The sequence below is a fragment of the Canis aureus genome, chromosome 22 (assembly GCF_053574225.1).
Source record: "Canis aureus isolate CA01 chromosome 22, VMU_Caureus_v.1.0, whole genome shotgun sequence".
Classification (NCBI taxonomy): domain Eukaryota; kingdom Metazoa; phylum Chordata; class Mammalia; order Carnivora; family Canidae; genus Canis; species Canis aureus.
Genome location: NC_135632.1, coordinates 49,046,803 through 49,072,800, shown reverse-complemented (window position 1 = coordinate 49,072,800; position 25,998 = coordinate 49,046,803). Strand labels below are relative to the sequence as shown.

Sequence of the window (25,998 nt, the reverse complement as noted above, 5' to 3'; positions counted from 1 at the left end):
CACAGAGAGGCAGAGACACAGGCAGAGGGAGAAGCAGGCTCCATGCAGGGGGCCCGACGTGGGATTCAATCCCCGGACTCCAGGATCACGCCCTGGGCCAAAGGCAAGCGCCAAACCAATGAGCCACCCAGGGATCCCTCATTTCTAGTTTAAACTGTAAGGAACAAAAAAAATAAAAATAAAAAAAAAAAAAATAAAAAAAAAAAAAATAAACTGTAAGGAACATTGTGGCTTCGTAAGTATTATTTTATATTGTACTTTTCCCATTACTGATGATTTGGACTTTAATAAGAGAAATCCCATTTTTAATATTGTAAAATCAGACTATTTGAACAGTGTATTCTAGAAAGCAATATACTAACTGAAGTGAATGCTTGTATATATTTAGAGCCTTAAACCTTTCTCTCTAATGCCTTAACTATCAAATAATTAAAACTTTTAAAAGCATAGGATTATAGTCAGCATGCTGGACTGAGAGGTAAACACTGAAGCGGTTAGAGCAGCTATTGATGCTGTCAGTGTTTAGCACTATATGTTTAGCTACAAAAGTGCAATATTAGACACTGGCTAGCTAGTCCTGCTGCCTCGCGTAACTCCAAAGAGGAAAATATGATTTGATTAAATGTACATGCGTTTCTTAAGTTCCTCCTGCTGTCCTTAGTGTTTGGATGCAATGCCCTGCAGATTTATGTGGCTGCTATTTTTATTTACTTTGCATTACTTTAACATCTTGAATGGAGAGCCAAACGTTCCCTCTTCATCTGACCAGCAATAGCCCTTTAACTGCAGTAGGAAAAAAACACCAGAAAACCATTTTGCGTGAAGATTGGTGACAACTGGCACTTAAGATCAGAAAAAGAGTTGTTTATACCAGATGCTTTAAGATGCTGTCTGCCCAAAGCTCTGAAAGACTTTAAGATAGGAAGTAATACTTTACCACAATACCACTGAGTTTTCGTAGAATTGTTACATTTGATAATAAAAACCTGCCTGTTTAATCTCAAAAAAAAAAAAAGCTCTGAGCAAGAGGTGGCCACAGGATGAGTGCTGGGAGGGCAGGAAGCTAAGACACTAATGGTTTTTGTTTTTTTTTTTAAACTTTTTATCTTTAGAAATTCGATTTTTTTAAACTGGGGCAAACACCCCACACTAACTCCCTCCCTTCACCCTCCTGGGGGCAGGAGTCCCCAGGCCTTCCTTCCTGTCTTTGGTCCTGAGGAAGGCACTTGGCCACTACGGGCCACAAGGCTTTTACCCCCATAAGACCCCTGCCCCAGAGTGGGAGCTCTCCCTCACTTCCCCAGGGAACACTGGCAGAGACTTTGAGCTCTGGGAAATAGGGGGTCACATGCTTTCTCTATCCTTTGGGAATTTTTTTTATATGAATAAAAGTGGATTTCAGGGGGAAAAAAAAGAATAGGGAAGTCTAATACTCCATTTTAAGTTGTTTGCATTTACACAAAAATACACTTTCACTTTTCTAAATCTTTTGATCAAAGACTGGTAGGTAAAGCCTTAAGTGAATAGTTTTGGTAAATGTAAAGAAAAAGGTATACCAACATGAAGTCCACATTTGAGTGGATACTAGGTGGAAATAAAAGGGCAGTCACAGTAGAACCAGAAGTGGGGGCAGGAATTCAAAACCCAGGTCTCAGAAATTTTCGAAACCTTTGGGTGGACTTTGGACTTTTCACAGAAACTTGCCTTTGTTAAATGAACATGTGTTAAGTTTATTACTTGCGGAATAGGTATTTGGTGTGCCTCAAGGGGGCATGTAGAAAGATGAAGGAAGGGAGTGCAGGGGAAGAGCATTCTGGGGGTTATTTTTCTCCCATATTTACTATCTCTGTCTTTTCACTATAGTTATTGGGAGATTTCTCAGTTTAATCTTCAAACCCATCTATTGAGTTTTCCATTTCTGATCTTAAACTTTAATTCCTAAGAAATCTTTTTTTTTTTCCTCTAAATATTCCTTTTGAAGGGGAGGGGTTGCTAAAAAGAAAATCTAGCCAAGTAAATGCATAAAGATCTAATTGGCTTTATTAAATGATTCATAAATGATTCATGAACTAGATAGGCAGCATCTTACCCCATTGAGGAACTCTCAGGAGTTGTACAAAATGGAAGGTTATTATAGGAAGAAGGATGGGGCAAGAAGTTAATAGCAAAAGAAAAGAAAGGATTGTTTCAGGCTAGGTCACCTTTCCTTAGGGGAAAGACAATGGGTCTTCTAAGGTGGATTACCTCATCTTCTTTTGAGGGGATGGAGAGAGTGCCCGTGATAGATTCCTCATAGATGCTGATCAGAAAATTCCTGATTGACCAATTGAGACTACATTTTGGAGGAAGTTGAAACTGCAATTAGGTATTAAGTGCAGATTTGGTGACTTAAGTGATGCCATTTGGGGCCTGTGGCCTTCTTTTCAACAGGGTACAATGCCCGTTCAACATTTTTTTAACGCTGTATAATCTCCACGAGAGCAGTAAGGTTATTGTGTTGAAGTTTTCTTTTCCCCGCATTGTTTCTATCTTTTCCGAGTTTTTTGTTCTTATTTCTCATTTCTTTAGGCCTCTATCATCTTACAGGTTTTCGTCAGGTACAAAGTGATCCTGCATTGTCCACCTTCCAACAGATGAGGTTATCAAGGGATGTGTGCTATGACACCTACACGCAAGGACCCATCTAAGTCATGACACAACTCTGTTTTTTTTTTTTTAAAGATTTATTTATTTATTTATGATAGACATAGAGAGAGAGAGAGGCAGAGACACAGGAGGAGGGAGAAGCAGGTTCCATGCCAGGAGCCCGATGTGGAACTCCATCCCCGGACTCCAGGATCGCACCCTGGGCCAAAGGCAGGCGCTAAACCGCTGAGCCACCCAGGGATCCCCGACAACTCTGTTTTCTATTTATATGGTCCCATAACTTACATGATATCTCCAGGCACACATGCCCCAGGAATCCATAGATTATAAGTTTGTTTAACATAGGCAATCCTAGACAACCGGGTATATCCTTCTAAAAGCATTCCAAGGATAAGACTCTCCCACTAGCAACACCATCAATTTGTTTGCTAGGAGGTCTGTCATTAAATGTTTATAAAGCTATTTAAGTGGCTCACTTTCTTTCTTTCCTTGTGTCTCCCAGGTAATGAAGAGGAAGAATTATAGACCTATTGCTTAGCCAATTACTTTGCTGCATTTACAGTGTGATAGGACATCTCATTTAATCATAGTGAGAACCATAAGGCATTGGTATGATTATCCCCATTTAACAAACAAGGATATGAAACCCAGCACTTAAATTATCTCTCCTAGGTCATGACATCTGGTAAAATCAGGAGGCCCTCACATGGCTAACCTCAATTTCTTCTTCTCATTGTGATTCCTAGGATAAAGTCCCCTAGCCAAACAACCCTCCTTCTCACGGGGACCAGTCATAGTTTCTGCTTTTCACTGAGTAGCAGGCTCCAGGTCTCCACCAGCCTGAGGAAATTATTCAAACAGGACAATCACATCCTCCCAGAGGAACCAGAGGTCACCTGACATTCTTGTTATTTAAAGCCTATGTCACGCGCACTGGGGGTTATTCTGTATGTTAGTAAATTGAACACCAATAAAAAATAAATTAAAAAATAAATAAATAAATAAATAAATAAATAAATAAATAAAGCCTATGTCACTTAGCCCCTACTTGCTCACTCTGTTCCCAAGTGCCAACCCCTATGTGGCCCTAAATGGCATGCAGTGTCCTTCTTCCCTACCCTGTGAGTATAAGTGACTACTAAACTGCTGTCAGTCTAATCTGTCTAGTGTTGGGTGTCATGTGTTTGACCATCCTCATAACCCCAGAGGGAAAAAACAAGAAAATTAGATAATGAATCCAGGAGACCCAGAATGTTAAATGTAGGAAATCCAAAAGAAGAAATCCGACAGAGGGAAGAAACATCAAATAGATAATAAGATAATACAAGTTAGGGATGGAGATAAGACTGATGTTGTTTAAGGGTATAAACTTGCAACAAGTAGTGAATAAGCCACAGTGATCTAATGCACTTTATAAATAATATAGACAACAATATTGTGCCATAATTATGGAATGTGATTGAATACAAAGGCAATAATATTACAATGTATAAATGTATCAAAATGACATTTTGTACATCTTAAATTTATACAAATTACATATATACAAATATATATGTCAAATATATTCAATAGTGAATAAATAAATAATCCGAGCAAGTTTTTCAGGCCTATAGGATATCATAGCTTGTGTGAAATTATGGATCATACAGGCATCATAATGTATTCAAGAATTCTAGAAACATCCAGAGGTTTCTTAATTTAGTGTAGATATTTTTATCACCAGAATTTGTATATAATCACTAGAAAAAAATAAAAATTATAGCCTTTAAATAATGTCAAATGTTTTTCCTTTGACAGAATGAGCCTCCAAAAAGTTTATATTGATTTCATGTATACAGTTGATAAAAAAAAATTGGAGTAGACTGATTTTCTACTTAAAGTACCTGATAACACTGTGTGAAGCTGGCATTATTTAACCATTGATGGAATCAATGTACGTGCACAAGAAAACTTGAAATAAAATGAAATTAATTTAAAAGTCATTTGAATTGAAAAATCATGTTTCATGGAATGATATGTAAATGGATATTATACATGTTAAATGCTGCCCTCAAACTTTTAGAATGATTGCTGATGCCTCTTTAGTAGATTCACATATTCTGATTTTCATGTTGTCAGAGATATTCCTCGGGTCCATGATGAGTGGTAAATACTGACAAATATGTTGGGCGACTTAACATGTTCGTTACTAACTGCCTTGATAAATGGAAATACAGTACTTGATTTTTCACTAAATATGCATTTCCTTTCTTAATTCATTGTTACCAAAAGGATTTACTGCAAAATAGTTACTAAAAATAACTAATAACTAATAACTAGATTTACACTGTACAATAAATGATCATTCTAAGTAGTAAGAGCATTCAAAGTATACACTAACTGCTCCAGGTTCAAATTATCCAGTCCCTATTTTGTGCACATATTTCACATAAATCTAACCTATCATGTCTCACTTTTCCTACTGACCTTCTGACTGGTGGCCTCATGCATCTCAGGTCACTGAAAATCACCTAATTAAGTGGCTGACAGGAGGTTTGAATACTTTTCCTATCATAATCACAGGCTCTAAGGAGTGAGTTGTCCCAAGCCACTTGGGACTGAGCATACTTGATTATATAATTGATTGGTTTGCATACTGTCCTTAAAAGTGAGAAGTTGGTTACATGGCATTAGGAGAAGATCAGGGAAAATGAGATAGTTCACTAGATAGCTTTCATGTTTAATCATTTTTCAAGTGAGAACTACACATGCATCTCACACACTATTAGATGAGAACATTCACAAACCAGAAGAAGTACAGGATCGAGGACTACCATTCTGACTTAATGTTAATTCTACTATTAATAATATTTCTTCAGAACAAAAAAAATATTTCTTCAGAAAATGAGAAATCTGGGTCAAATATGAAATTGGATGGGATACTGGGACAACAGCTGTAAACAACAGGTATGAACCAGTATGTCTGGTCATTCAGTGTTTCCCATTTGCCAGAGCAAAAGCCAGAAGAGTTTGGAAAATATTAGTGGCTCATCTTCAAGATAAACAAGTGTTGATACCTGTTCTTCTTGGAATGTTGTCATTACTAGAATAAACCAACACAGGCTTTTGTACCTGTTTGGTAGTTATTAGCCGAGTAAATGGTTCATTTGGAGAGACTAGAAGTAGAACAGTGGTTACCAGGGGCTGGGAGGCTGAAGAAATGGGATTTATTGTTTAATGGGTACAAAGCTTCTGTTAGGGATGCTGAAAAATTTCTGGAGATGAATGGCGGTGATGGTTGTACAACAACATGAATGTACCAAATGTCACAGATTATACTTACAATAATGATTAAAGTGATAGGTTTTGTGTTAAGTATATTTTACCACAATGAAGAAAAAAGTAGCAAAAGGAAATTCTCCCAATGGATAGAACTTTGGTTTTCATGGCCTTGTTCATGAATCTGCACAGATCTATGGATAATGCCTAAAATAATTGGTCAGAGACTTGAAAAGTTCAAGACTGGAAGACTGATAACAATGTTATCAGCACGGACCTCTTGGAATTAGAAGCCTGTGATATATGCAGCCCATGCCCCCCAGAGGCATTCAGTGGAGAGGATGCCCTTAATAATCAGGTGGACACTTGGAGAATGGGACCCACACTCTAGTTGTCAGGTACCTCTTCTCCAGCCACATCTGTACTTCTATAATGGAAGCAGATATGTAGGGATGATGGCAGCAGAGATGGAGGCCATGCAATAGTGGAATAATACAAACATCTTCTTAGATTTGATCTGATTACCACCACTGCTGAGTGTCCAATGTGCCAACAGCAGAAGCCACCAAGAGTCCCCATACAGCATCATTTCCTAGTAGACCCCTCCTGTTGGGTATGTGGGGAAAGGTTATTTGTATTGGATCCTTTTTTCACAGTCACAGTTATTTGTTCTCATTGTAATAGATCCTTATTCTAGATATATTACCTTCCTTGCCTTCTTTGCTTCTACTAGCATGACTACCATGGACTCATAGAATGTTTCATCAATTGCCATAGAATCATGCATTACATCATCTGGAACCAAGAAACTGATTTTGCAGCAAAGGCAGTAGGGCAGTAGAGTTTTACTGCATGCCTTATTACCCAGAAGCAGGTGGCTTGATAGGTGAGGTCACACCTGGTGACAACACTTTGAGAGCTTAGGGCATTTACCCAGCATACAGATGTGTCTTAAACCAGCAGCCAATACATGGTGTCATTTCTCTTATAGACAGAATCCACTGCCTAAAAACCAAGGAGCAGAAGTGGGAATGACCTCCTTTCCATTTTACCTAATAACCCACCTCCCAAAGTTTTGGATACCATCCCCACAATCTTTAGATTGGTGAACTGAAAGGTTTGGGTGGGCAAAGGGCAAAGGAGACCTACTTTCACCAGTAAATACACAGCCATATGCTAGTAACTTGGAAGCAAAGATTGCTCTCCAGCAAACAGAGAAGGTCACCGTACTGGCTGGTGATTGATCCTGATTACCAAGGAAAATTGGGTAGCTGCTACATAATAAGGTATGGATGACAATGTCCAGATCCCAGGGGACGCCCATGTCCAGTGACAATAATCAGCAAGAAACCATGGCAAACTAAAAAAGATAGATTCTTAGTATGAGTTAAAGTTTCCCACCAGTTAAAAAAAAAAAAAACGTCATGTAGGTCAAGATGCTCATAGAATGGAAGGGGGAACATTGCCATGATTATCGAATAAGGCCTCATGACCAGTTATGGAAATGGGCCTCTAGCATGCATGTTTTATTGTTACTTACTTCTTCCCTTTGCCTTTTGTGTGAAATAGCACTCATGTGAAAATAACCACTGATGGTGGTTAGTATTACAGTTAAGCTCCAAGTGAGAATATGATTGAATCAACATACAGAACCTGATAGGACTTTATGTTTCCCCCGTTTTGTTTTGAATTCTCTTCATCATGTGAAAGAAAGAATAGATGGACTATGTGGTTGTTTTCCAATGGTCTTTCCAGCTCCATTTCCTGCCCTTCTCTGACCAACTCTGTACCTTGAGGGGATGATCTCTAAGGACTCTGGCACCTGTGCTCCTTTGCCTTGCAGCTATCAAATGGCTCAGCCAATAGGAGGCATAAGGAGGAATCTGAGGAGTCAAAGGAAAAGATGTTAGGGTATTTCTTCCCCATTCCCTTCCTACTGGATAAGCAGCAGCGATTTTTGTTCCTTTATGTATAACTAACATTCCTTTCAGGAAACTTCTTTCCTGTCTGTGGCTCTTGCTGAGTTTTGGTAACACCTCACCTTCCCTCCTACCTTCAGACCTCAAGTTGTGATGGCTTCCTACTGTTGACAGTCCCAAGACCTTTACTGTTTCTTATTGGTTCTCTCAACCCTGCCCACATCTCTATATGTGGTCTTTTTATTGAGCTTTCTTCTATTAAGCCAATTTATTCTTTAGGGCAAATTCTGAAGTATTTGCTATTTATTAAGGCATAAATAACATTCAAAGGAATGCACAGATTTGAAGCATAAGTTCAGTGGGGTCTAACGAATGTATACTCACATGTGATCACCATTCTCATCAAAACATAGAACATTCCCATTACGTCAGAAGTTCCTTTGTGTTTCTGCCCTGTCAAAGGTAAGCATAGTATTTACTGTCACCACAGATTAGTTTTGCCCCTGTGGAGCTTCATATGAATGGAATCATAAAGTATAAACTCTTTTGTATAAGGCTTCTTTCACTCGGCAACCACATTATTGAGTGTATCAGTAGTTCATTCCTTTGATTGCTAAATAGCATTCCATTGTGTGACTATGACACAGTTTGTGTTTCTGTTCATCTGTGGATGATGTTTGGGTTGCTTCCAATTTTAACTATTGTGACTAAAGCTGCTATGAAATTTGCATACAAATCTTGTTTTGGAGGTGAGTTTTATTTCTTTTGGATATACATGTAGAAGTGGAATCCTCTATCATAGGAGAGATGTAGGTTTAACTTTATATGAAAGTGCCAAGCAGTTTTCTAAATCGGCTGTCCCAAACCTTTAGAGCATGCCATCTCTAATTAGGACAGGCCAAGACAGATACGAAGAAAGACAAACTTTAAAATGTCATTAGGGGGAACCCTGGGTGGCACAGCGGTTTAGTGCCTGCCTTTGGCCCAGGGCGCGATCCTGGAGACCCGGGATCGAATCCCACGTCGGGCTCCCGGTGCATGGAGCCTGCTTCTCCCTCTGCCTATGTCTCTGCCTCTCTGTCTCTGTGTGACTATCATAAATAAATAAAAATTAAAAAAAATAAAATGTCATTAGGATTAGACAGTAATAGTCAATTGGCTATATTTTAAATACAGTGGCACAGACTGTGAGGGAGTGAGTCAGTAGATCCTGCAGGTGCCTCCTGCCCCTCCCCTTCCTTCTCAGCAATAATCAGACTTTAAAAGGTCCCCTCCAACCCAGACATGTGAAGTCTCACTCCCTAGGCTGCCAGCTAGCTGTTAGAAGAGAAGTAGATAAGTAAATTAATTTACACTTACATGTGAATGGTTGTCATGCCTCACTGCACTTTAATGCCCCAGAGTATTTGTATTTTAAAAGTAAAGCGGTTTGTTTGTTTTAAGGTATGGGTAGGATGGGGCAGAGGGAGACTCTGTGTGTGTGTGTTTGTGTGTGTGTGTGTGTGAGAGAGAGAGAGAGAGAGAGAGAGAGGGAATCTTAAGCAGATTATGCTCAACACAGAGCCCAAGGCAGGGCTCAATCTCACAACCCTGAGATCATGACCCAAACTGAAATCAGAAGTCTGATACTTAACGGAATGACCACCCAGATGCCCCTAAAAGCAAAGTTTTAATTCACAAAGGGATTAATCACTTTGGAATGATAATTCCAAGGCTATAGCCTTGTCATTGACATTTGGAACAAGGAAAGGAGATATCTTTTCAGTACACTTCAAAAACTTTATAAGCTGAAAAATGAGACCTATAGTATATCGGATGTGGGTTCAAATTCCAGCTTTTACCTTAAAAAAGAAAGTAGGTAGTCTTTTCCTGTCTGTGTCCTAGTTCATTGTCTTGGGGACAAGTGTTTGTTCCTTTTATTTTAGCATCAATCACTTGTTCTTCCTTAAGTATGTGTCTTAAGTTTGAGCCTGTTTGTGGCAGCCCCCCACAGGGTCAGGCACTCACTACGGATCTGCTGACCAGTATGTGAAGGTGGAAGGGGCTTATAAACTGTATGATGTAGCCACTCTGGAAAACTGTGTGGAGGTTCCTCAAAGAGTTAAAAATAGACCTGCCCTACGACCCAGCAATTGCACTGTTGGGGATTTACCCCGATGATTCAGATGCAATGAAACGCCGAGACACCTGCACCCCAATGTTTCTAGCAGCAATGTCCACAATAGCCAAACTGTGGAAGGAGCCTCGGTGTCCATCGAAAGATGAATGGATAAAGAAGATGTGTGTGGTCTATGTATACGATGGAATATTACTCAGCCATTAGAAATGACAAATACCCACCATTTGCTTCGATGTGGATGGAACTGGAGGGTATTATGCTGAGTGAAATAAGTCAATCGGAGAAGGACAAGCATTATATGGTCTCATTCATTTGGGGAATATAAATAATAGTGAAAGGGAATAGAAGGGAAGGGAGAAGAAATGTGTGGGAAATATCAGAAACGGAGACAGAACATGAAGACTCCTAACTCTGGGAAACAACTAGGGGTGATGGAGGGGGAGGAGGGCGGAGGGTGGGGGTGACTGGGTGATGATGGGCACTGAGGGGGGCACTTGACGGGATGAGCACTGGGTGTTATTCTGTATGTTGGCAAATTGAACACCAGTAAAAAATAAATTTATTATTAAAAAAAAAAGCAAACAAAACCCTCAGGAACAATAAAAGCCCCATTTCTTATAAAACAAACAAACACACAAACAAACAAACCTGTACGATGTTACCAGCACCCCAGTTATGATACTGATCTTTATGCTCCAGCAGTGAAGACTGCACACGCACCTTCCCTCCTGAACTACGCCACTGCTACGGACCGGGCAGGGGTGAGGTGAGCTGAGAAAAGGAACCGATTCAGAGCAGGGGCTCCTGCGGCAGGAGTCAGTGGGACACTTTAGGAGGTGGGTTCCCAGCCCAGACCGACAGAATCCGAATTTCAGGCGGTCTCCAGGTCCAGGGAGCCTGACTGGGGAGGTCTGAAACGGCGACAAGCCCACGTCGGCGCTGCGGGTGTCGGGAACCACGCGCGTACCTGGGGGGGTCGCGACGGAAGCTCCTGCAGGTGCCCCTTCCCCGGACTCTCGGGCCACACCTCTCGGAGTTGGGTGGGCCGCGCGTCGCCCTCGTCGAGTGAGGTCGGCAAGCTAGAGTCCTCCGGTTCTCAACCGCGTTCCTCCCCGTGGGAGGACGCCAACTGCACGGTCAGGAGGCAGCGGACGGGAGGCCTCGGCTGGGAACTGTCCTCCCTGGGCCGGCGGGGGCTCCGGCGGCGGCTCCGGCGGCGGCTCTGCTCGCTCTCCCCTCCCCTGCCCGCCCCCCGAGCGCCCCCCTCCGCCCCGGCGGCGCCCCGAGGCCTCCAGGTGCCCGGCGCGAGGGCGGAGCCGCGTCCAGCCGCCTCCCCGGCGCCGCGACCGAGACCCCCGCGAGCTCGGGGCCCCCGGGCGGCTCCAGGCGGCTCCAGGCGGCTCCAGGCGGCTCCAGGCGGCTCCAGGCGGCTCCAGGCGCCCGGCCTCGGGAGCGGCGCGCGCGGCTCGGTCCGGCGGGGCAGAGCGCAGGGCGCACGGCGAGGGCGCACCGCCCAGGGCTGCGGCCGGGGAGCCGCGCCCGCCGCCCGAGCCCGAGCCCGAGCCCGAGCCCGAGCCCGAGCCCGAGCCCGCGCCGCGACCATGGCTGCCGGGAGCCGCGGACCCCGCGCCCAGCTGTGGGCGGCGGCGCTGCTCCTGCTCGCTCTGCCGCGCGGCCCGCTGCGGGCGGACGGTGAGTGTGCGCGGGGGCCGGGGCTGGCGCGCGGGCTGCGGGTAGGGACGGCGGCGCCCGCGGGGGCCCCCGGCGGCTAGCCCGGCCCTCGCCCGACCCACCGCGTCTCCGCCGGCCCCTGAGCGCGGCCCCCGAGCCCCGGAGCAGCCCGCCGCTGGCTCCCCGAGGTCCTCGCGAAAGGTCTTCACGGTCAAGTCACGTCCGGGGCGGCCCAGAACCTCCTCTGCAGACGCCACTCTCCACGTGTATTGAGCGTACTCCTGGCGGCAAGGCAGAGACGACTGCCTCGGGGGTCTGGCTCGGGCCAAAAATATCTGAAAGAGGAGTGGAAGTCAACGAGGCAAAGGGGAGAGCAGTGTCTTGTGGGGAGGAAAGAGCATGTGCAAAGGCCCTGGGAGTGGCAGGGAAAATGGGATAAACGATAGAGTGGCTGGAACCACTCTAGTGGGAGTGTAAGGCAAAAGGCTGGAGAAGGAGATAAGAAACAGATGATTCCAGGTGATGAGAATTGACCTGCTTTTTTGTGCGTCTTTTGTTTCTTGAACCTGAATTCAGCTTTCAGTACGTCCCTTACGTTGGCAGAATCAGAGCCTTGTATCCGCTAAGTTTCAAAAAGCCAATTCAGCTGTATTCAACAAAACCCCGTTGACTTAGTGGAGAAGGATCTGAAAGAAAAGAAACCAGCAGTTCTCACATCCGTGAGCAGTTTCTAGAAAATCCAAGCTTAGGACAAACTAAATTGATGAAGGAGAAAAACCCTCACTTGATTTGGGATGCTTTGTATATTTTTAAGTATCATTGATTTTTAGTAAGTAATGTCAGATGAAATCAGAAGACTCCACAAAAAGAAGCATGTTGGTTAGGGAAAGGGGGAAAGTAAGACAAAAACTTCCAGGTACTATCTTAGAGTTTTTGGTGCTTTTTATCCTAAATGCCGCTTGAAAAACTCTTTGCTCCTAATTAAGGATAAATATCTTCAGAGTGTTAGAAAAGAAAACATTCTTAACTTTGAAGGCTCCTTGTGATAACTGTTCATATCTTAATTGAGATGTGATTCATAAAATTTGCCATTTAAAAATTTACAATTCAGTGGTTTTAGTATTTTAGTATATTCATTATGTTGTTCAGCCATCACCACAATCTAACTCCTGAAAATTTCTATCTCCGAAATGAAATCCCATACCTATTAGCAGTTAATCCGCTGTTCATATTTTACTGTAGTATTTTTTTTTTGCCTGACATTGAATCATGAAAATTGAGCTGATTTAAAGAATACAAGTAGAATAAATTGGAGCTAGTATTAACTTTTGAACAATGAATAGTATTGTACCAACTTAATTCCTTTTAAAGATATATCTCTGCAATCCATGAGGCTTTCGAGTTTCACCCTACTGTAACCGCTTAAATGGAATGCCAAATGGATATGGATCAATATTTTGCACCTATCTGGCTTGATGCGGGTCATAGAAAAATGGAGGCAGAAATATCACTGGAGAAGGAAAGAGTAACAGTGGCACCAGAGCTTGTTTTCTTATTGCCCCTTGCCAGAAATGCCTCCATTTCTCCTTTCTCCTTTCTTTCCTTCTCTCCCGTTCCCCAATTATGGGTACACTTGCTTTCAAGAAACTCCATTTGCTAAGTTCCAAGTTGTATAATAGAGCCATTGAAGAATTAGAACCTATAGTATGAAAGGATTCTTTTCTTTTCCAAATATATGTTTAACTACCATCACTTTCCATATTTAGTTACCTACATTCTACAGTGATGGAAGGAAGAAGAAGAAATGTTCCGCTAAACTGTGATGTGTTATAGATGTTTGAAGAGAGACTTGGAGTTATTAAAAACTCTATGGACCTATTAAAAAATAAGTCAATGAGATAAATTCAAATGAAGAACATTTAGCTTATGTTTGGTTAATAAGATATGCGTCTCGTATGTAAAGGAGATCTACTGTATTTTTTCTACTGTATCTTTAAAATACTTTTGAAACAAAAATGTTCACATTAACTGAATGCAGATTAACTGTGTTACAGGAAAGGATTTGTTAATTCAACAGATAATTTATTGAGCATTTATTGTAAGCTAGGTGCAGGCCTTGCTATTGGGGATAGAATGGTGAGGAGAAATAAGTTCTTGCCAACAGGGAGCTTAAAATCCAATAGGTTAGAGAGTCAGTAGGCAAATCGTTACATGAATGAAACGTGAAGTTGCAATTTTGATAGATGATGAGATTAAAGGACAGAGGTACTATGAGAGCATATGCTAGGAAATTTTGATTTGGTTAGGAGGATCTGAGGAGGAAAAGTGAGTGTCTGTGTAGAGAATAGCATATACAAAAAAACTGTGAGCAAGGAAAATGAACCATATGATAAGAGACAGAGTGGCTGGAGCCAAGAGTCTGACGTGGAAATGGTTTGAAATTATGCTAGAGAAATTAGGGTGGGTGCAATGAGGTGGGTCCTCATAGACAAAAGTTTTGTTTTAATCCAGAAAAGAGAAGGAAACCATTGGATGATTTCTGGTTATAGAGTGACTGATAATATTTGCATTTTGAAAAGATCACCCTGATTGTGATGTAGGGAGAATGGATGGGACCTGGGCAAGACTAGATGTAGAGAGACCATATAGGATGCCATTTTAGTTGTGTGGATGAGAGATGGCAGAGGTATAGAGGTGGATGGGGTGAATGCAAAGGGTCTGGACTGAAGAGAAAAATGTGAGCAATCACAAGACTAAGTATAGTCTTTGAAACCTTATGCATGTATAGAATCCTAGGGAAAGGTTTCACGGTGAGAAGAGATGACCTAGAACTGAGCCTGGAGTGAAGGAAACAGATTTAGGATTATGGGTTACTGACTGTGTCCATGAGACATATTGGCCTATAATTTTCATTTATTATAATATTCTTCTCAGATATTGACATCAGGATTGTGATCATTTCTTCTTTCTTTTTTAAGATTTGTTTATTTATTTTAGAGAGAGAGGGCAGGGGGAGGGATAGGAGGAGACCGTCTCAACTGTTTCTCTGAAAAGGTTGCTGCAAGGTGAGCTGTTTTGCTTTGTTTCGTTTAGTGTTTGGTAATGAGGTCATATGTGTTTGAAGTTTTTCTCTTGGGTAGATTTTAAATGATGAATATAATTTCTTCAGTAGATAAAGAGATATTCAGATTTTCATATTTATTTTGGGTCGGTTTTGCTAAGTTTGCTTTTTATGAAGTTCGTCCATTTCATCTAAGTTGTCATAGGTACTGGCAGATGTAACATAAAATCTGTTATCTTTTCAGTGTCCATGGGGTCTGTAGTGATGTCCCTTTTCATTCTTGATATCGGTAATTTGTATTTTCTCTCTTTTTGTCTTGATCAATTTTGCTAGGTATTTATCAACTTTATCATTCTTTAGAAAGAAGCAACTTTGGCTTTATTTTCTCTATTGTATATCTGTTATCCATTTCATTAATTTCTATTCTATCTTTGTTATTTCCTTCCTTCTACTTCTTTAGAAGCCTTAATTTTATGTTCTTCTTTCTGTGTTTTTAAGATAGAAAATTAGATCATTGATTATCAACCATTCTTTTGTAATATGAGCATTTGAGGCTATAAATGTCCCTTAAATACTAATTTAGTTTCTCTACCAGCTTTTGTCATTCACATAAAAATGTTTTATTTCAATTGTGGTTTCTTCTTTGAACCCATGCTTTATTTAGAAGTATATTTTGTAATTTCCATGCACAAGGGGCTTTTCCTAATTATTACTTTGCTGTTGAGAGCAGCATTATACAGTGGTTAGGATCAGTGCCTGGTTTTATATCCCAGCTGTGTGATCTTAGACAAATCACTAATACTAAATCTTAACTATAACATAGGGATAACTTATAGGGATAACCTACATCATAGAGTTGTTATAAGAACTGATTTAATGAATATTATTTGTAAAGCAATTTAAATAATACCTGGCCTATGGGTAAACACTGTATAAGTATTTGATAAATCAAGTGATTTTAAGTTGCATTGTGGCTTAAAAATATGCTTTGTATGATTTGAGTCTTCAAATGTTTTTTTGATTTGTCTTGTATTTGATGAATTTTACAAATGTCCTGTGTGTGTTTAAAATGAATATGTAGGGGATCCCTGGGTGGCTCAGCGGTTTAGCGCCTGCCTTTGGCCCAGGGCGCGATCCTGGAGTCCCGGGATCGAGTCCCACATCAAGCTCCTGGAATGGAGCCTGCTTCTCCCTCCTCCTGTGTCTCTGCCTCTCTCTCTCTCTCTATGTCTAGCATAAATAAATAAATAAATCTTTTAAAAAATGAATATGTATTCTATAGTTTGCAAATACTGTGCATTGGTCCTTATGTCAAGTGTGTTAATTTTGTTGCTTAAATCCTCTATATTCTTTCCTATTTTTTCCTGTTTTATCAATTACTGAGAAGGATAGTGCTTGAAATTATTATCAGCACTGTGGATTTTTTTCCAATTCTCCCTATAGTTTTGTTAATATTGCCTTCTTACAGTCTAGAGTTGTTTATTTAAGTGTTTAAATTTTTTTTATATTACTCATGAAATAACTATCATCATAACAGAACCTGTCCTTCTCTAGTTATGCCTTTTTTAATAACAGCTTTATTGAAATATGATTCATACGCCGTACAATTCGCCTATTTAAAGTGTGTGATTCATTGGTCTTTAGCATACTCACAGAGTTATGAATCACTATGTACAATTTTAGAACATCTTTTTGCCCCAAAATAAACCCTATGCCCGTTAGCATTTACTCCTTGTTTCTCCTCAACCCCACAAGCCCTCGACAACTACATTCTGTCTCTATGAATTTTCCTGTTTTGGACATTTCATGTAAATGGAATCATACAGTATGTGGGCTTTTGAGACTGGCTTCTTTCACTTAGCATAATGTTTTTATCCATTTGCAGCATGTATCCGCACTTCATTTCATTTCACTGCCAAATAACATTCCACTGTATGAATATTCATATCATACTTTGTTGACCCATTCATCAGTTGATGGTCATTGGGTGGATTCTACTTTTTGACCATTATAAACACAATTTTACAATTATGAACTTAAGTTATTTATTACAAACAAATGCTGCTATGAATATTCATACAGAAGTTTTTATATAAACATATATTTTCAGTTCTCTTGGGTATTCACCTAAGAGTGTGATTGCTGGGTCATATAATAACTCTATGAGAAACTGCTATTAACTGAGAAACTGCTAAATGGTTTTCCAAGGCAGCTACATTCTTTTACATTTCTACCAGCTGTGTTTGAGGGTTCCATTTTCTCCACATCCTTCCCATCACTTATGTCAAACTATGTCTTTTTGATGGTAGCCATCCTAGTGGATATGAAGTAATATCCCATTGTGGTTTTGATTTACATTTTTCTGTTGGGTAATAATGTTGAACATCTTTTCATGTGCTCATTGGCCATTTCTTTAAAGATGTCTATTCAGATCCTTTTTCTAAAAAAAATTATTTGAGACAGAAAGAGCACAAGCAGGGAGGAGATGTAGAGGGAGAGGGAGAAGCCAATTCCCTGCTGAGCAGGGAACCTGACACAGGCTCGATCCCAGGACCTCGGGATCATGACCTGAGCCAAAGGCAGAGGCTTAACTGACTGAGCCACCCCGTCATCGCCTTTGAAAAATTATTTGCGTGGGATCTCCTGAAGCGTAAGATGAAGATTGTTTTTTTCTCCAGACAAGATTTATGTTTGTTCCTACCAGGTGTCTTAGATAAATGTCAATCTCAAGCCGCTTCAAGCTAAATTCATGGCTTACAGTATTTTTGAGGCCAGTTTTTGTTAGGACTGCCATTCCCAATGAGGATTAACACTTGGGTTCCTAGCACCAAGATAACTCTTCCAACAATCCCTTGTGAATGAGGGGAGGGAATATTGTTTATCCTTGTTCTTGCTTATTCTGAGAGTTTAACCCTTCAGGGTCCAAGCTTTGTGTGTTTATGTGTTCATGCAGTGGTGGTGGAGGGGGCAGGAGAGGTCTATCACATTCCCTACCTCTTAAGCCTTGGGCTTTCATTTTTATCCCTCTTGCTCAGGAGCTTGGCCGTCAATACCTTAGTTAAATTTCATAATATATTTTTTCCAGAGAGGCCAATGCTATTAATACAAAAGTGTCTTGGGGCATACGCTTCTCCAGGCAAGGCCATCAAGTACTATTGTTCAGGTTGTGTACTGAACATTGGCACCAAGTCTAAGGGAGGACCATTCACCTACAGAGCTGTTCGTTGTGAAACATTTTTGTGTTTTTCTTGTAACTTTGGTTGCGAGGCTGAGGAATTGTTATATTTCTTATAGTTATTTTGCAGTTAATAAACAGTTGAAGTATTTTGCAGTTGATAGCAGTTGACATGATTCTAATTAAATTATTATATTATGATAATTTTGCTACTGGACAGAAATGAAGTATCTCATTCTGACTGGGTTTTTTTCTCCCCTGCTTTTACCTTAAACTTGGTCAGGTTATCTAAGGCATTACTTCATCTCTACAGGAGGCTGCTAGGGACCACGGTGCTCCCCTCCTCCACTGTGATTTTCTTACCTAAAGCTTTCTTTTGCTTTCAGCCTCAGCTTCCACTGCTGCCTGAATTCATGTTCCCATTCCACTCATCTGTCACACATTTTTTGAGGCCCGCTACATGCCCATATATTGATGTACTGCAGGAAGCCACGGTGCACCCGACATGGCCTCACTATCTCGCCCCATCCAGGAGAAATGGCAGCAGGCACAAATGAACTCATTGTGGGAAGGGCCTGATAACGTCCTGAGACAATAGGACAGAGAGAAGGGAATGGAGGAGAGCTATGTGTGGGGTCACTCTAGGGCTGAGGCAGGCAGAAGAAGGGAGAGCTGAGACGTAAGTCAGTGCCCCAGACACCAACTGACCCAACTCAGGGGAGCCTAGGACACTGAGCCTTACCACATGATGCTTGTAAAATAGCTTTGAGAAAGGAAGATTTGAAGGGCTTATCCAGATAAACATGCCAGGGCAGATGGTAAATTTTTTTTAAAAAGAAGGCAGGAGCAAAACACAGATTAAAACACCAAAGTTATTGTCATCCTCTAGTCCCAGGGATGAGTGCAGTGGGGTATGTGCTGAGCTCAGATCTTCAGGCAAGCGGGAAACTCCTGTTCTGACAGGTATCTGCCACCAGACAGTGAGGTTAAATTCCCATGGCCCCTGGAGTAAGCCTGTGTTCATGCTTGTCCCCACACAGGGAAGCTGTTTGTGCTGGAGTCTCAGAATGGCTCTCATGGCCTAGAACTGGAGGTGGCTCGGCTTTCCTGCAGGAGCAGGGGAGCTCACCTGGTGTCTGCGGAAGAGCTGCGGAGGGTGGTCCAGGATTGTGCCTTTGCAGTGTGCACCACGGGCTGGTTGGCGGATGGCACCCTGGGGTAAGTCAGGTGTGCTGGGGAAAGTTCTTCTTCCCATTTGCCCCTGCTACCCCACCAGGGCTCCTAAGGGAGCTCAGTAATTGTATTATTGAGGTGCCAGCATCAGCAGAGTGCAATAGGCAGTGGCTTCCAGCACATTCGTGTTTTGAGTTCTCAAATAAAAACATTTTTGTGGAGTTCTGTCACAGTTTTTCTCCCCTTTGTTATTTTGAATTTCCTTTTTAAGTTACAAAAATAATACATGCTTGTAAAAAATTTTCAAATAATGCAGATACATATAAAGCTGAAAGTGAGTTTCTCTCTCTTCCCCCACCTCAGCTAGTACATATTCTTTATCTCTTTTTTCTCTGTGGATATTCACCTACATCCATATGACTAGGAGAATGGTATGGCCACAGATTCTTTCACATTACTCCCATTGAAAGGTGGGGTCTGTATCCTCTCTCTGTGAATTAGGGATAGCTTCCTATTGCCTTGGCCAGTAGAACACAGCAGGCCTGATACCATGTATCTTCTGGGGTTAGATTGGAAAAATCCATGCCCAGATTTCTGGGACACTTACTTTTGAGATATCATGTAAGACATCTGTCTATCCTGAGCAGGCCATGGCATGAGGAAGCTCAGGCCATGGGGAGTTGCCCTGCAAGGGTATCCCTACCAATAGCCCCCACCGGCATCCCAGGGCATAGCCAGCATTAGCTGCTAGAAATGTGAGTGAAGGTGCCTGTACATGATTCTCGCCCCCAGATGTTGAGTTCTCACCAGCCTATGAGTCTTCCCAACTCAGGCCCTAGACATCAGAGAGTAGAGACCAGCCATACACACTGCGCCCTGAGTTCCTGACCTAAGGAATTCTTGTAGAGAAGTGATTCTTGGCCAGCTGGGAGAAAACTACCCATTAGTTCTGCTGTTTCTTTAGTCATACTCAGAAAAGGCAGGAGCCATTCCACTGTCTCCTTCATGCCACAGGAATGTGAAAGAGCAAAATGGGCTCCAACCACTTTGGCTGATAATAACCCTGAAGATGGACTGGCCAATGGCCATAGAAAACACACACAACCAGGCTTACTTCCATCTCCAGTGTTGCCACATGTGAAGCAGCAGCTGAATAAAGAAGACAACCAGGCTTCATCTGAAGATTTTCAGTGACTCTGGAACCATGACCCTCTCTGCCTGACATTTTACGACCAGGTTCCTGAACGGACAAAATAGTCCTATGCACACAGTGTAGTCAAACGTGGATACTTCTCATAACTCTGTTATTATAATTGCGTCAGGTAACCAGGGTATTCAGGAATTTGGAAGAGTCAGCTTGGGGCCAGGCTTCTTCTCTCAGGTCTTCAGAAAGGCCCACCCTCTCTGGGTTTGCTGTAAAGTGTTAGGACATATTAGTAGATGTCTACATTGCTGAGATGATATTCATTGTAGCAAACATCCTTATTTGATATATTTACCACACAACATATTAAAAATAAAACTATTTTAATATTTCTGGAACCAAGAAGTATCTGATCATCACTATATACATTTCATTGTGGGTCTTTCTTACACAGCCATCCCCCCTCCACAGTGAAAATCAATTATTATATGAATGGTACATCTTGCAATTGATGGCATAGTAAACATATAGTAGATCTGATCTATATGTCTATGAATTTATGTTGAGTGTACACAAAAATCCAGAGAAGGATGGAGGCCTAGAGTGGTAAATACAGAATTGGGAGCCACTTGCCTCCTAGAAGCTTTTGCGATTCCCTAAAGAATGACTGAAAAAACAGAAGCAATATAGATAGCCTAATAGGACTAGGACAGAGATTTGAATTCAGGTTTTGTGTAGGCAAAACCTACACACGGCCTGCAGAGTCCTTTGCTTTGGGCTGGGACGTTACAGGGCTATAGCCCAGGAGTGAGAGTAAACTAGAAGTATATAGGCCCTCATAGGAGCTGTAGCATAGCTTAAAATCCTCAGGACCCATGAATGTGGATTGAGATGATACTGGAGCTCCTGTGTTCCAGATAGCTTCAGAACTGATTATTAAAATACTCTCTAGAAGAGGATAATATTATCCTAGGCAATTTATTTCCACAAAAAAACTTTTAGAAAAGAGAGGATTTGTCACACAATACAAAATAACCAATAACACAGGGAAATAAGACAACCAGAATAAAGATAGCAGATAGAAACTCTAAATATCAGCATTGGCAGACTTTAACTTTTTCAAATGTTCAAAGATACAGAAGACAATAAGGAGAATTTTGGCCAAAGACTGAAACTATGAAAAAACTGTATGGAAACTCTAGAAGTGAAACATATAATAACTAAAATTAAGAGGATAATGGATGGATCTAATCTTTTAAAAATATTTTTAAAAATGCATTTTAAGTATGTTAATACATAGTATTTTAAGTATTTTTAAGTTGTACTGTTGAAGAGGGTAAAAGTAATATTAAATATTAATAAGTCATAACCACTAAAAGAATAGTAAGAGAATATATAACTTCCAGACCAATATGAAAAAGAGAATGCCAAAAAAGAAAAAAAAAAAGAATTCAAACAATCAAAAGAGGGGAAAGACAAGAGAGAAAGAAAGGATGTGCAGAACTAATAGAAAGACGGCGGATTTTAATTCAAAGAGCTATGGTTAAATTAGATTAAAATAAATAAGGTGCTCCCTTTAGAAAACAATAATTTAAAAAAAATCCTACTACTTGCAGTTTGCCAAAGATAGCCCTAAATAAGTTATGGGACAAACATAAGTTATGGTTTGTTAAGTAGCACGGATGTAGAACTGAATGACATTAAAACTATAACATACTCAAACTCATAAGATGCTGCTAAAGCTGAACCTAGAGGGAAATGTAAGACAGACATTTAGGTGCTGGTGATAGAAAAGAGAAAAGGCTAAAGGTTTCTGAACTAAGTAATGATCCATTTTAAGAAATATAAAAAAGAACATGGGGCGCCTGGGTGGCTCAGCAGTTGAGCATCTGCCATTCTGCTCAGGTCATGATCCCAGGGTCCTGGGATCGAGTCCTGCATCAGGTTCTCCGCAAGGAGCCTGCTTCTCCCTCTGCCTATGTCTCTGCCACTCTCTCTGTGTCTCATGAATAAATAAATAAGTAAAATCTTTTTACAAATATTAAAAAGAACAGAAAAAAATAGACCCCTGCAAGAAGAAAGGAACTGATAAGAAGAGCAGCATTTTGTGAAATAAACACACACTGGAAAAGGTCAACAATGCACTGCTTCTACCTCTTGAACTGATATGTGTGGCCTCAACTGAAGCATCATCTGTGTCTTCCTGATTATAGGGCTCTGTTTGGGGAGAGTACTTCCCTATGGATGCTTTCAGCCAAAGATCCTAACTCAGGAAAATCTCTGCTGACTCAGAACTGACAGCAGAAAAGAACTGTTCTTTCCTATCTTCCATTGGTCCTCCTAGCACAGTGTCTTCTTTGTCTGTTTCAGGACAACCGTGTGTAGCAAGGAGAGTGATGAACAGCAAATCACGAGAGCCGTTGATGTGAGAATTGAAGGCAACCCAGTTCCCGGTGGCACATACAATGCACTTTGTATTAAGGATGAAGGTTAGTGCCAGAGCCTTTGCAAAGGTTCTGGAGGTTGCGCATGGTGGCCCCGTCTTAGGTTGCATTCCCCAGAGACAGACCTTGGAATGAGGAGATCTTCCAAAGAAAAGCCAATAGGGCAGTGGGGTAGTGGGCAGAGAAAGGAAGCAGACTGAGTGGTGGTGCAGTACTAAGCAAAGTCCACAGTGACGGTGAGGTGGTGCAGTTCTAAGCGAAGTCCACAGTGACAGTGAGGACAAATCTTGGCTCAGTCCTACAGGAGATCTTTGGAGACAGTGTAGGCCACCAGTTTTTCTGTCCAGAGGTGAGAGAGCAGGGGTATTTACACCACTGCACTGTTAGTCATTGATTAGGGGCCAATGTCAGGGAGATGTATATTCCCAGGCACTTCTGGTTTATGTGTGCTGGCAAAGGATTCCAGTAGCCTGAGTGCCACCCTCCAACAAAGATGCACAGACGCCTACCAGGAACCCCTGTGCATGGAAATGGCAAAGGTATCTAGGCAATATGGGGCAAACCCTTGACAGCATCTCCTACAGTTGCTGATACAGCCTGTCCTGCAGTCTTTCTTCATGGTGGGTGGCACATTAACAAGGGGGAAAAAATCATTTTTCCCCAAAAGGAAACTTACAGGATTTAAGAAACTTCTCCTAGGAAGGGGAATTCAGCTTCCCTCTGGTAAATCAGCCCAGTGGCAAGAAGAAAGCCATAAAGGAGTCTCCAGGTCAGCATTTCATATGCATTGAAATCAGTATACCGTCCTCATCAGAAACACATGCTGTTGAAAGGGAATGTCCATACAAATGGAAAGAAAGCCAGCTACTTACTCTTCAGGCCTAGAAATCAGCATAAGTACTCCTTGGCTGTATACTGGTCTCTTCTGGGAAGTTTTAAGAAATACTGATTCCTGGGTGCCAGTCCTAAAGATTCAGATATAAATGTTCTGGGCATTAGGTTTTTGTTTGTTTGTTTGTTTGTTTGTTTTTGCATTAGGGTTTTTTAAAGCTCATTAGTGATCTTAACACATAGCCCAGTTTGAAAACTACTTTTTAATGTAGAGTTTCCCAAACCTCTCTGATGATGAGAAATACCAAATGAACTTGTAAGAAATACCCTCAGGCTGCATCCTAGAGGCATCCAATCCTAATCTCTGGGGAAGAGGTCAGAAGAGTTGGGAAATGAGGGAGTCTGGTGAAGCCCAAGGCCTTGGCTGGTGCTTGTTAGATGCTTATCAGTGACAGGCTTCTCTGTTCCTGTGGCGTTTTCCTCCAGAAAGGCTTCATTTTCTCATTGCTATGGAAGAGTGTGTTGAGTAAGTCTCCTGGTCTACCCTGTCAAGCTACTGAATGATGTGGCCTTGCTCTGTAAGGCTTTGGGAGAATAATATCCATGGTTTGTTTTCTAAAACCACGTAAGTTAATTAAAATGATCCTTTGAGTCCCAGACATAGGCAAAATTCAGACCTGAGAGAGAAAGGACAGAGCCAGAGGGAAAAGAACATGATCTTATTTCTTCAGTGATTTCAATGAATATGTGGGGTTTCTGAGTCTTCATTTTCCCTGATAAACAAGAGGTATCAGTTAGCTTTCGCCATGTAACATATGTAACATAGTGGCTTAAAACAACTGTTTATTTAGTTCACTTTTTTTGGATCAGCAGTTTGTGTTTTTCTGCTGGTCTTGGCTGGACTCATTACAGAGTCTATAGGCAGCTGCTGTCTAGGTGGCCTTGCTTCTGGGAGTTGGTGGCTATTGGCCAGGGTGCCGAGGGTCACCGAGCTATATGTTTATCATCATCCAACAAGATAGCCTGGGCTTTCCACCTCACAGGCCTTGAGACAGGTTATGTCCACACAAGTGTGTGCCCCTTTTGCCCTCAATTATAGTGCATGAAGCCAGAGGTTGGAAACATTTATTCATATTCTATAGGGCACCAAGCTCAAAGCCATGATAGCAACTCCAAAATTGAGTTTTTGCAAAACTTATATAATGTGCCTTCTGATATACTGCACTCAGAGAAACTCAACTTCAATTCAGTGGTACTTCTGCCAAAAATGCATAACTTGAATCTACTCAGGGGGAAATATGAGCCAAACTCAATTTGAGAAACATTCTACAAAATGGCTTTAAAAAATATCTAGGATGAGAAAGGCAAAGTGACTCTTCTAGATTAAAATAGACCAAAAAGACTTGATAATAAAATACAAAATGTGATTCATGATCGGGGATTGTATCCCCAACCAGAAAAAAAATAGCAATAGTTGATAAAATCTGAATGTGGATTATGAATTAGATAATAGTGTAATAACTGTACTACAGGCCTATAAGAAATTATCTTTGTTCTTGGAAATGTATACCAAGGTTTTAGGGATGAGGAGACATTGTATCTACAACTCACTATCGAATGGTTCAGAAAAGAATTACAGGTATAGGATATAGGTGTATACATATTTGTCTCTGTATAAATAGATATCTATATTATCCATCTATCGAGAGAGAGAGAGAGAGAGATGAGTGATAAAGCAAATGGGCAAAATGAAAACACATTGGTGAATCTGGATAAATGGTTTTATGGGAAATCCTTATTCTCACAACCTTTCTGAAATTTTGAAATTATGTAAAAATGAAAAACTTCCAACAAAGAACGGTCTATGTACTGCTCCAAAAACAACAATAGGAAAAACAAAAACAGTCTGAATCGTGGGAACCAACATGGGAAGCCAGTTCATGACAGCTGCTCACCTATATGAGGAGCAGTGCCACCATGTGTGGCTCATTAGAGTCAAAGTGCTCCAGAGCCCTGCCTCCAAGAGCAGCTTGTGTGAGCCTCCAGTGGCCTCCCCTCACCTCCACCTCAATGGGGATGAGTTCATATGGGGAAGACTGGAATCTTGGTCCTACAGGCCTGATTTATGAGGAGGCTTCAGATGAGCCATGAAGAGGACTCAGGTATGCATACCGAGAGGAGATTTGGGTTGGAGGGCTGTTCTCTCTAGAACATTCTGGAAAAGCAAGATGGATTCCCCAAAGTCACTCAGAGAGAGTCAGTCCCTGTTCAGTGCTGCCTTTCATCCTTTGGAAAGAGCTTGTAAACCACTCCCATACAGCCCTCCGCCCACCTCAGAGGAGCGTTGCTTTTCCTCAGTGGAGCCTTTGTTGACAGCACCGTCAACAAGGGACATCTGTGTGCTGAAGGAAGGTGTAGGTGAAGTGTGGCTCAGCGTGCGTGCCTGTGCAGGATCATCTCCTCAGGTCGCCTGAACTCTGTACTGCTGCTTCTCTTTGGCAAGATGGGAAGAATGTAGCGTGTTAACTCCAAAAATGGCAGGCTTGTGCCTCGT

General features: G+C 41.5%; 1 protein-coding gene and 2 long non-coding RNA genes across 3 annotated transcripts in view; 2 read left to right on the top strand and 1 right to left on the bottom strand.

The window, feature by feature from the left end:
• Positions 1-209: 209 nt before the first annotated feature.
• LOC144294186 (uncharacterized) lies at positions 210-4,440 on the top strand. Its single transcript, XR_013361631.1, has 3 exons — positions 210-235; positions 3,149-3,235; positions 3,393-4,440. It is a non-coding gene; the product is annotated as an uncharacterized LOC144294186 (long non-coding RNA).
• On the bottom strand, positions 4,260-8,886 carry LOC144294185 (uncharacterized). The gene is made up of 2 exons (XR_013361630.1): positions 8,211-8,886; positions 4,260-7,790 (listed from the first exon to the last, which is right to left on the bottom strand). It is a non-coding gene; the product is annotated as an uncharacterized LOC144294185 (long non-coding RNA).
• A 2,660-nt stretch (positions 8,887-11,546) lies between these two features.
• The window catches only part of SUSD5 (sushi domain containing 5), a 51,315-nt gene continuing 36,863 nt past the window's right edge, over positions 11,547-25,998 (top strand). The window contains exons 1-3 of the mRNA XM_077866070.1: positions 11,547-11,637; positions 18,893-19,070; positions 22,540-22,658. Of these exons, the coding sequence (XP_077722196.1) occupies positions 11,547-11,637; positions 18,893-19,070; positions 22,540-22,658 (388 nt within the window). The remainder of the gene's footprint in view (positions 11,638-18,892; positions 19,071-22,539; positions 22,659-25,998) is intronic.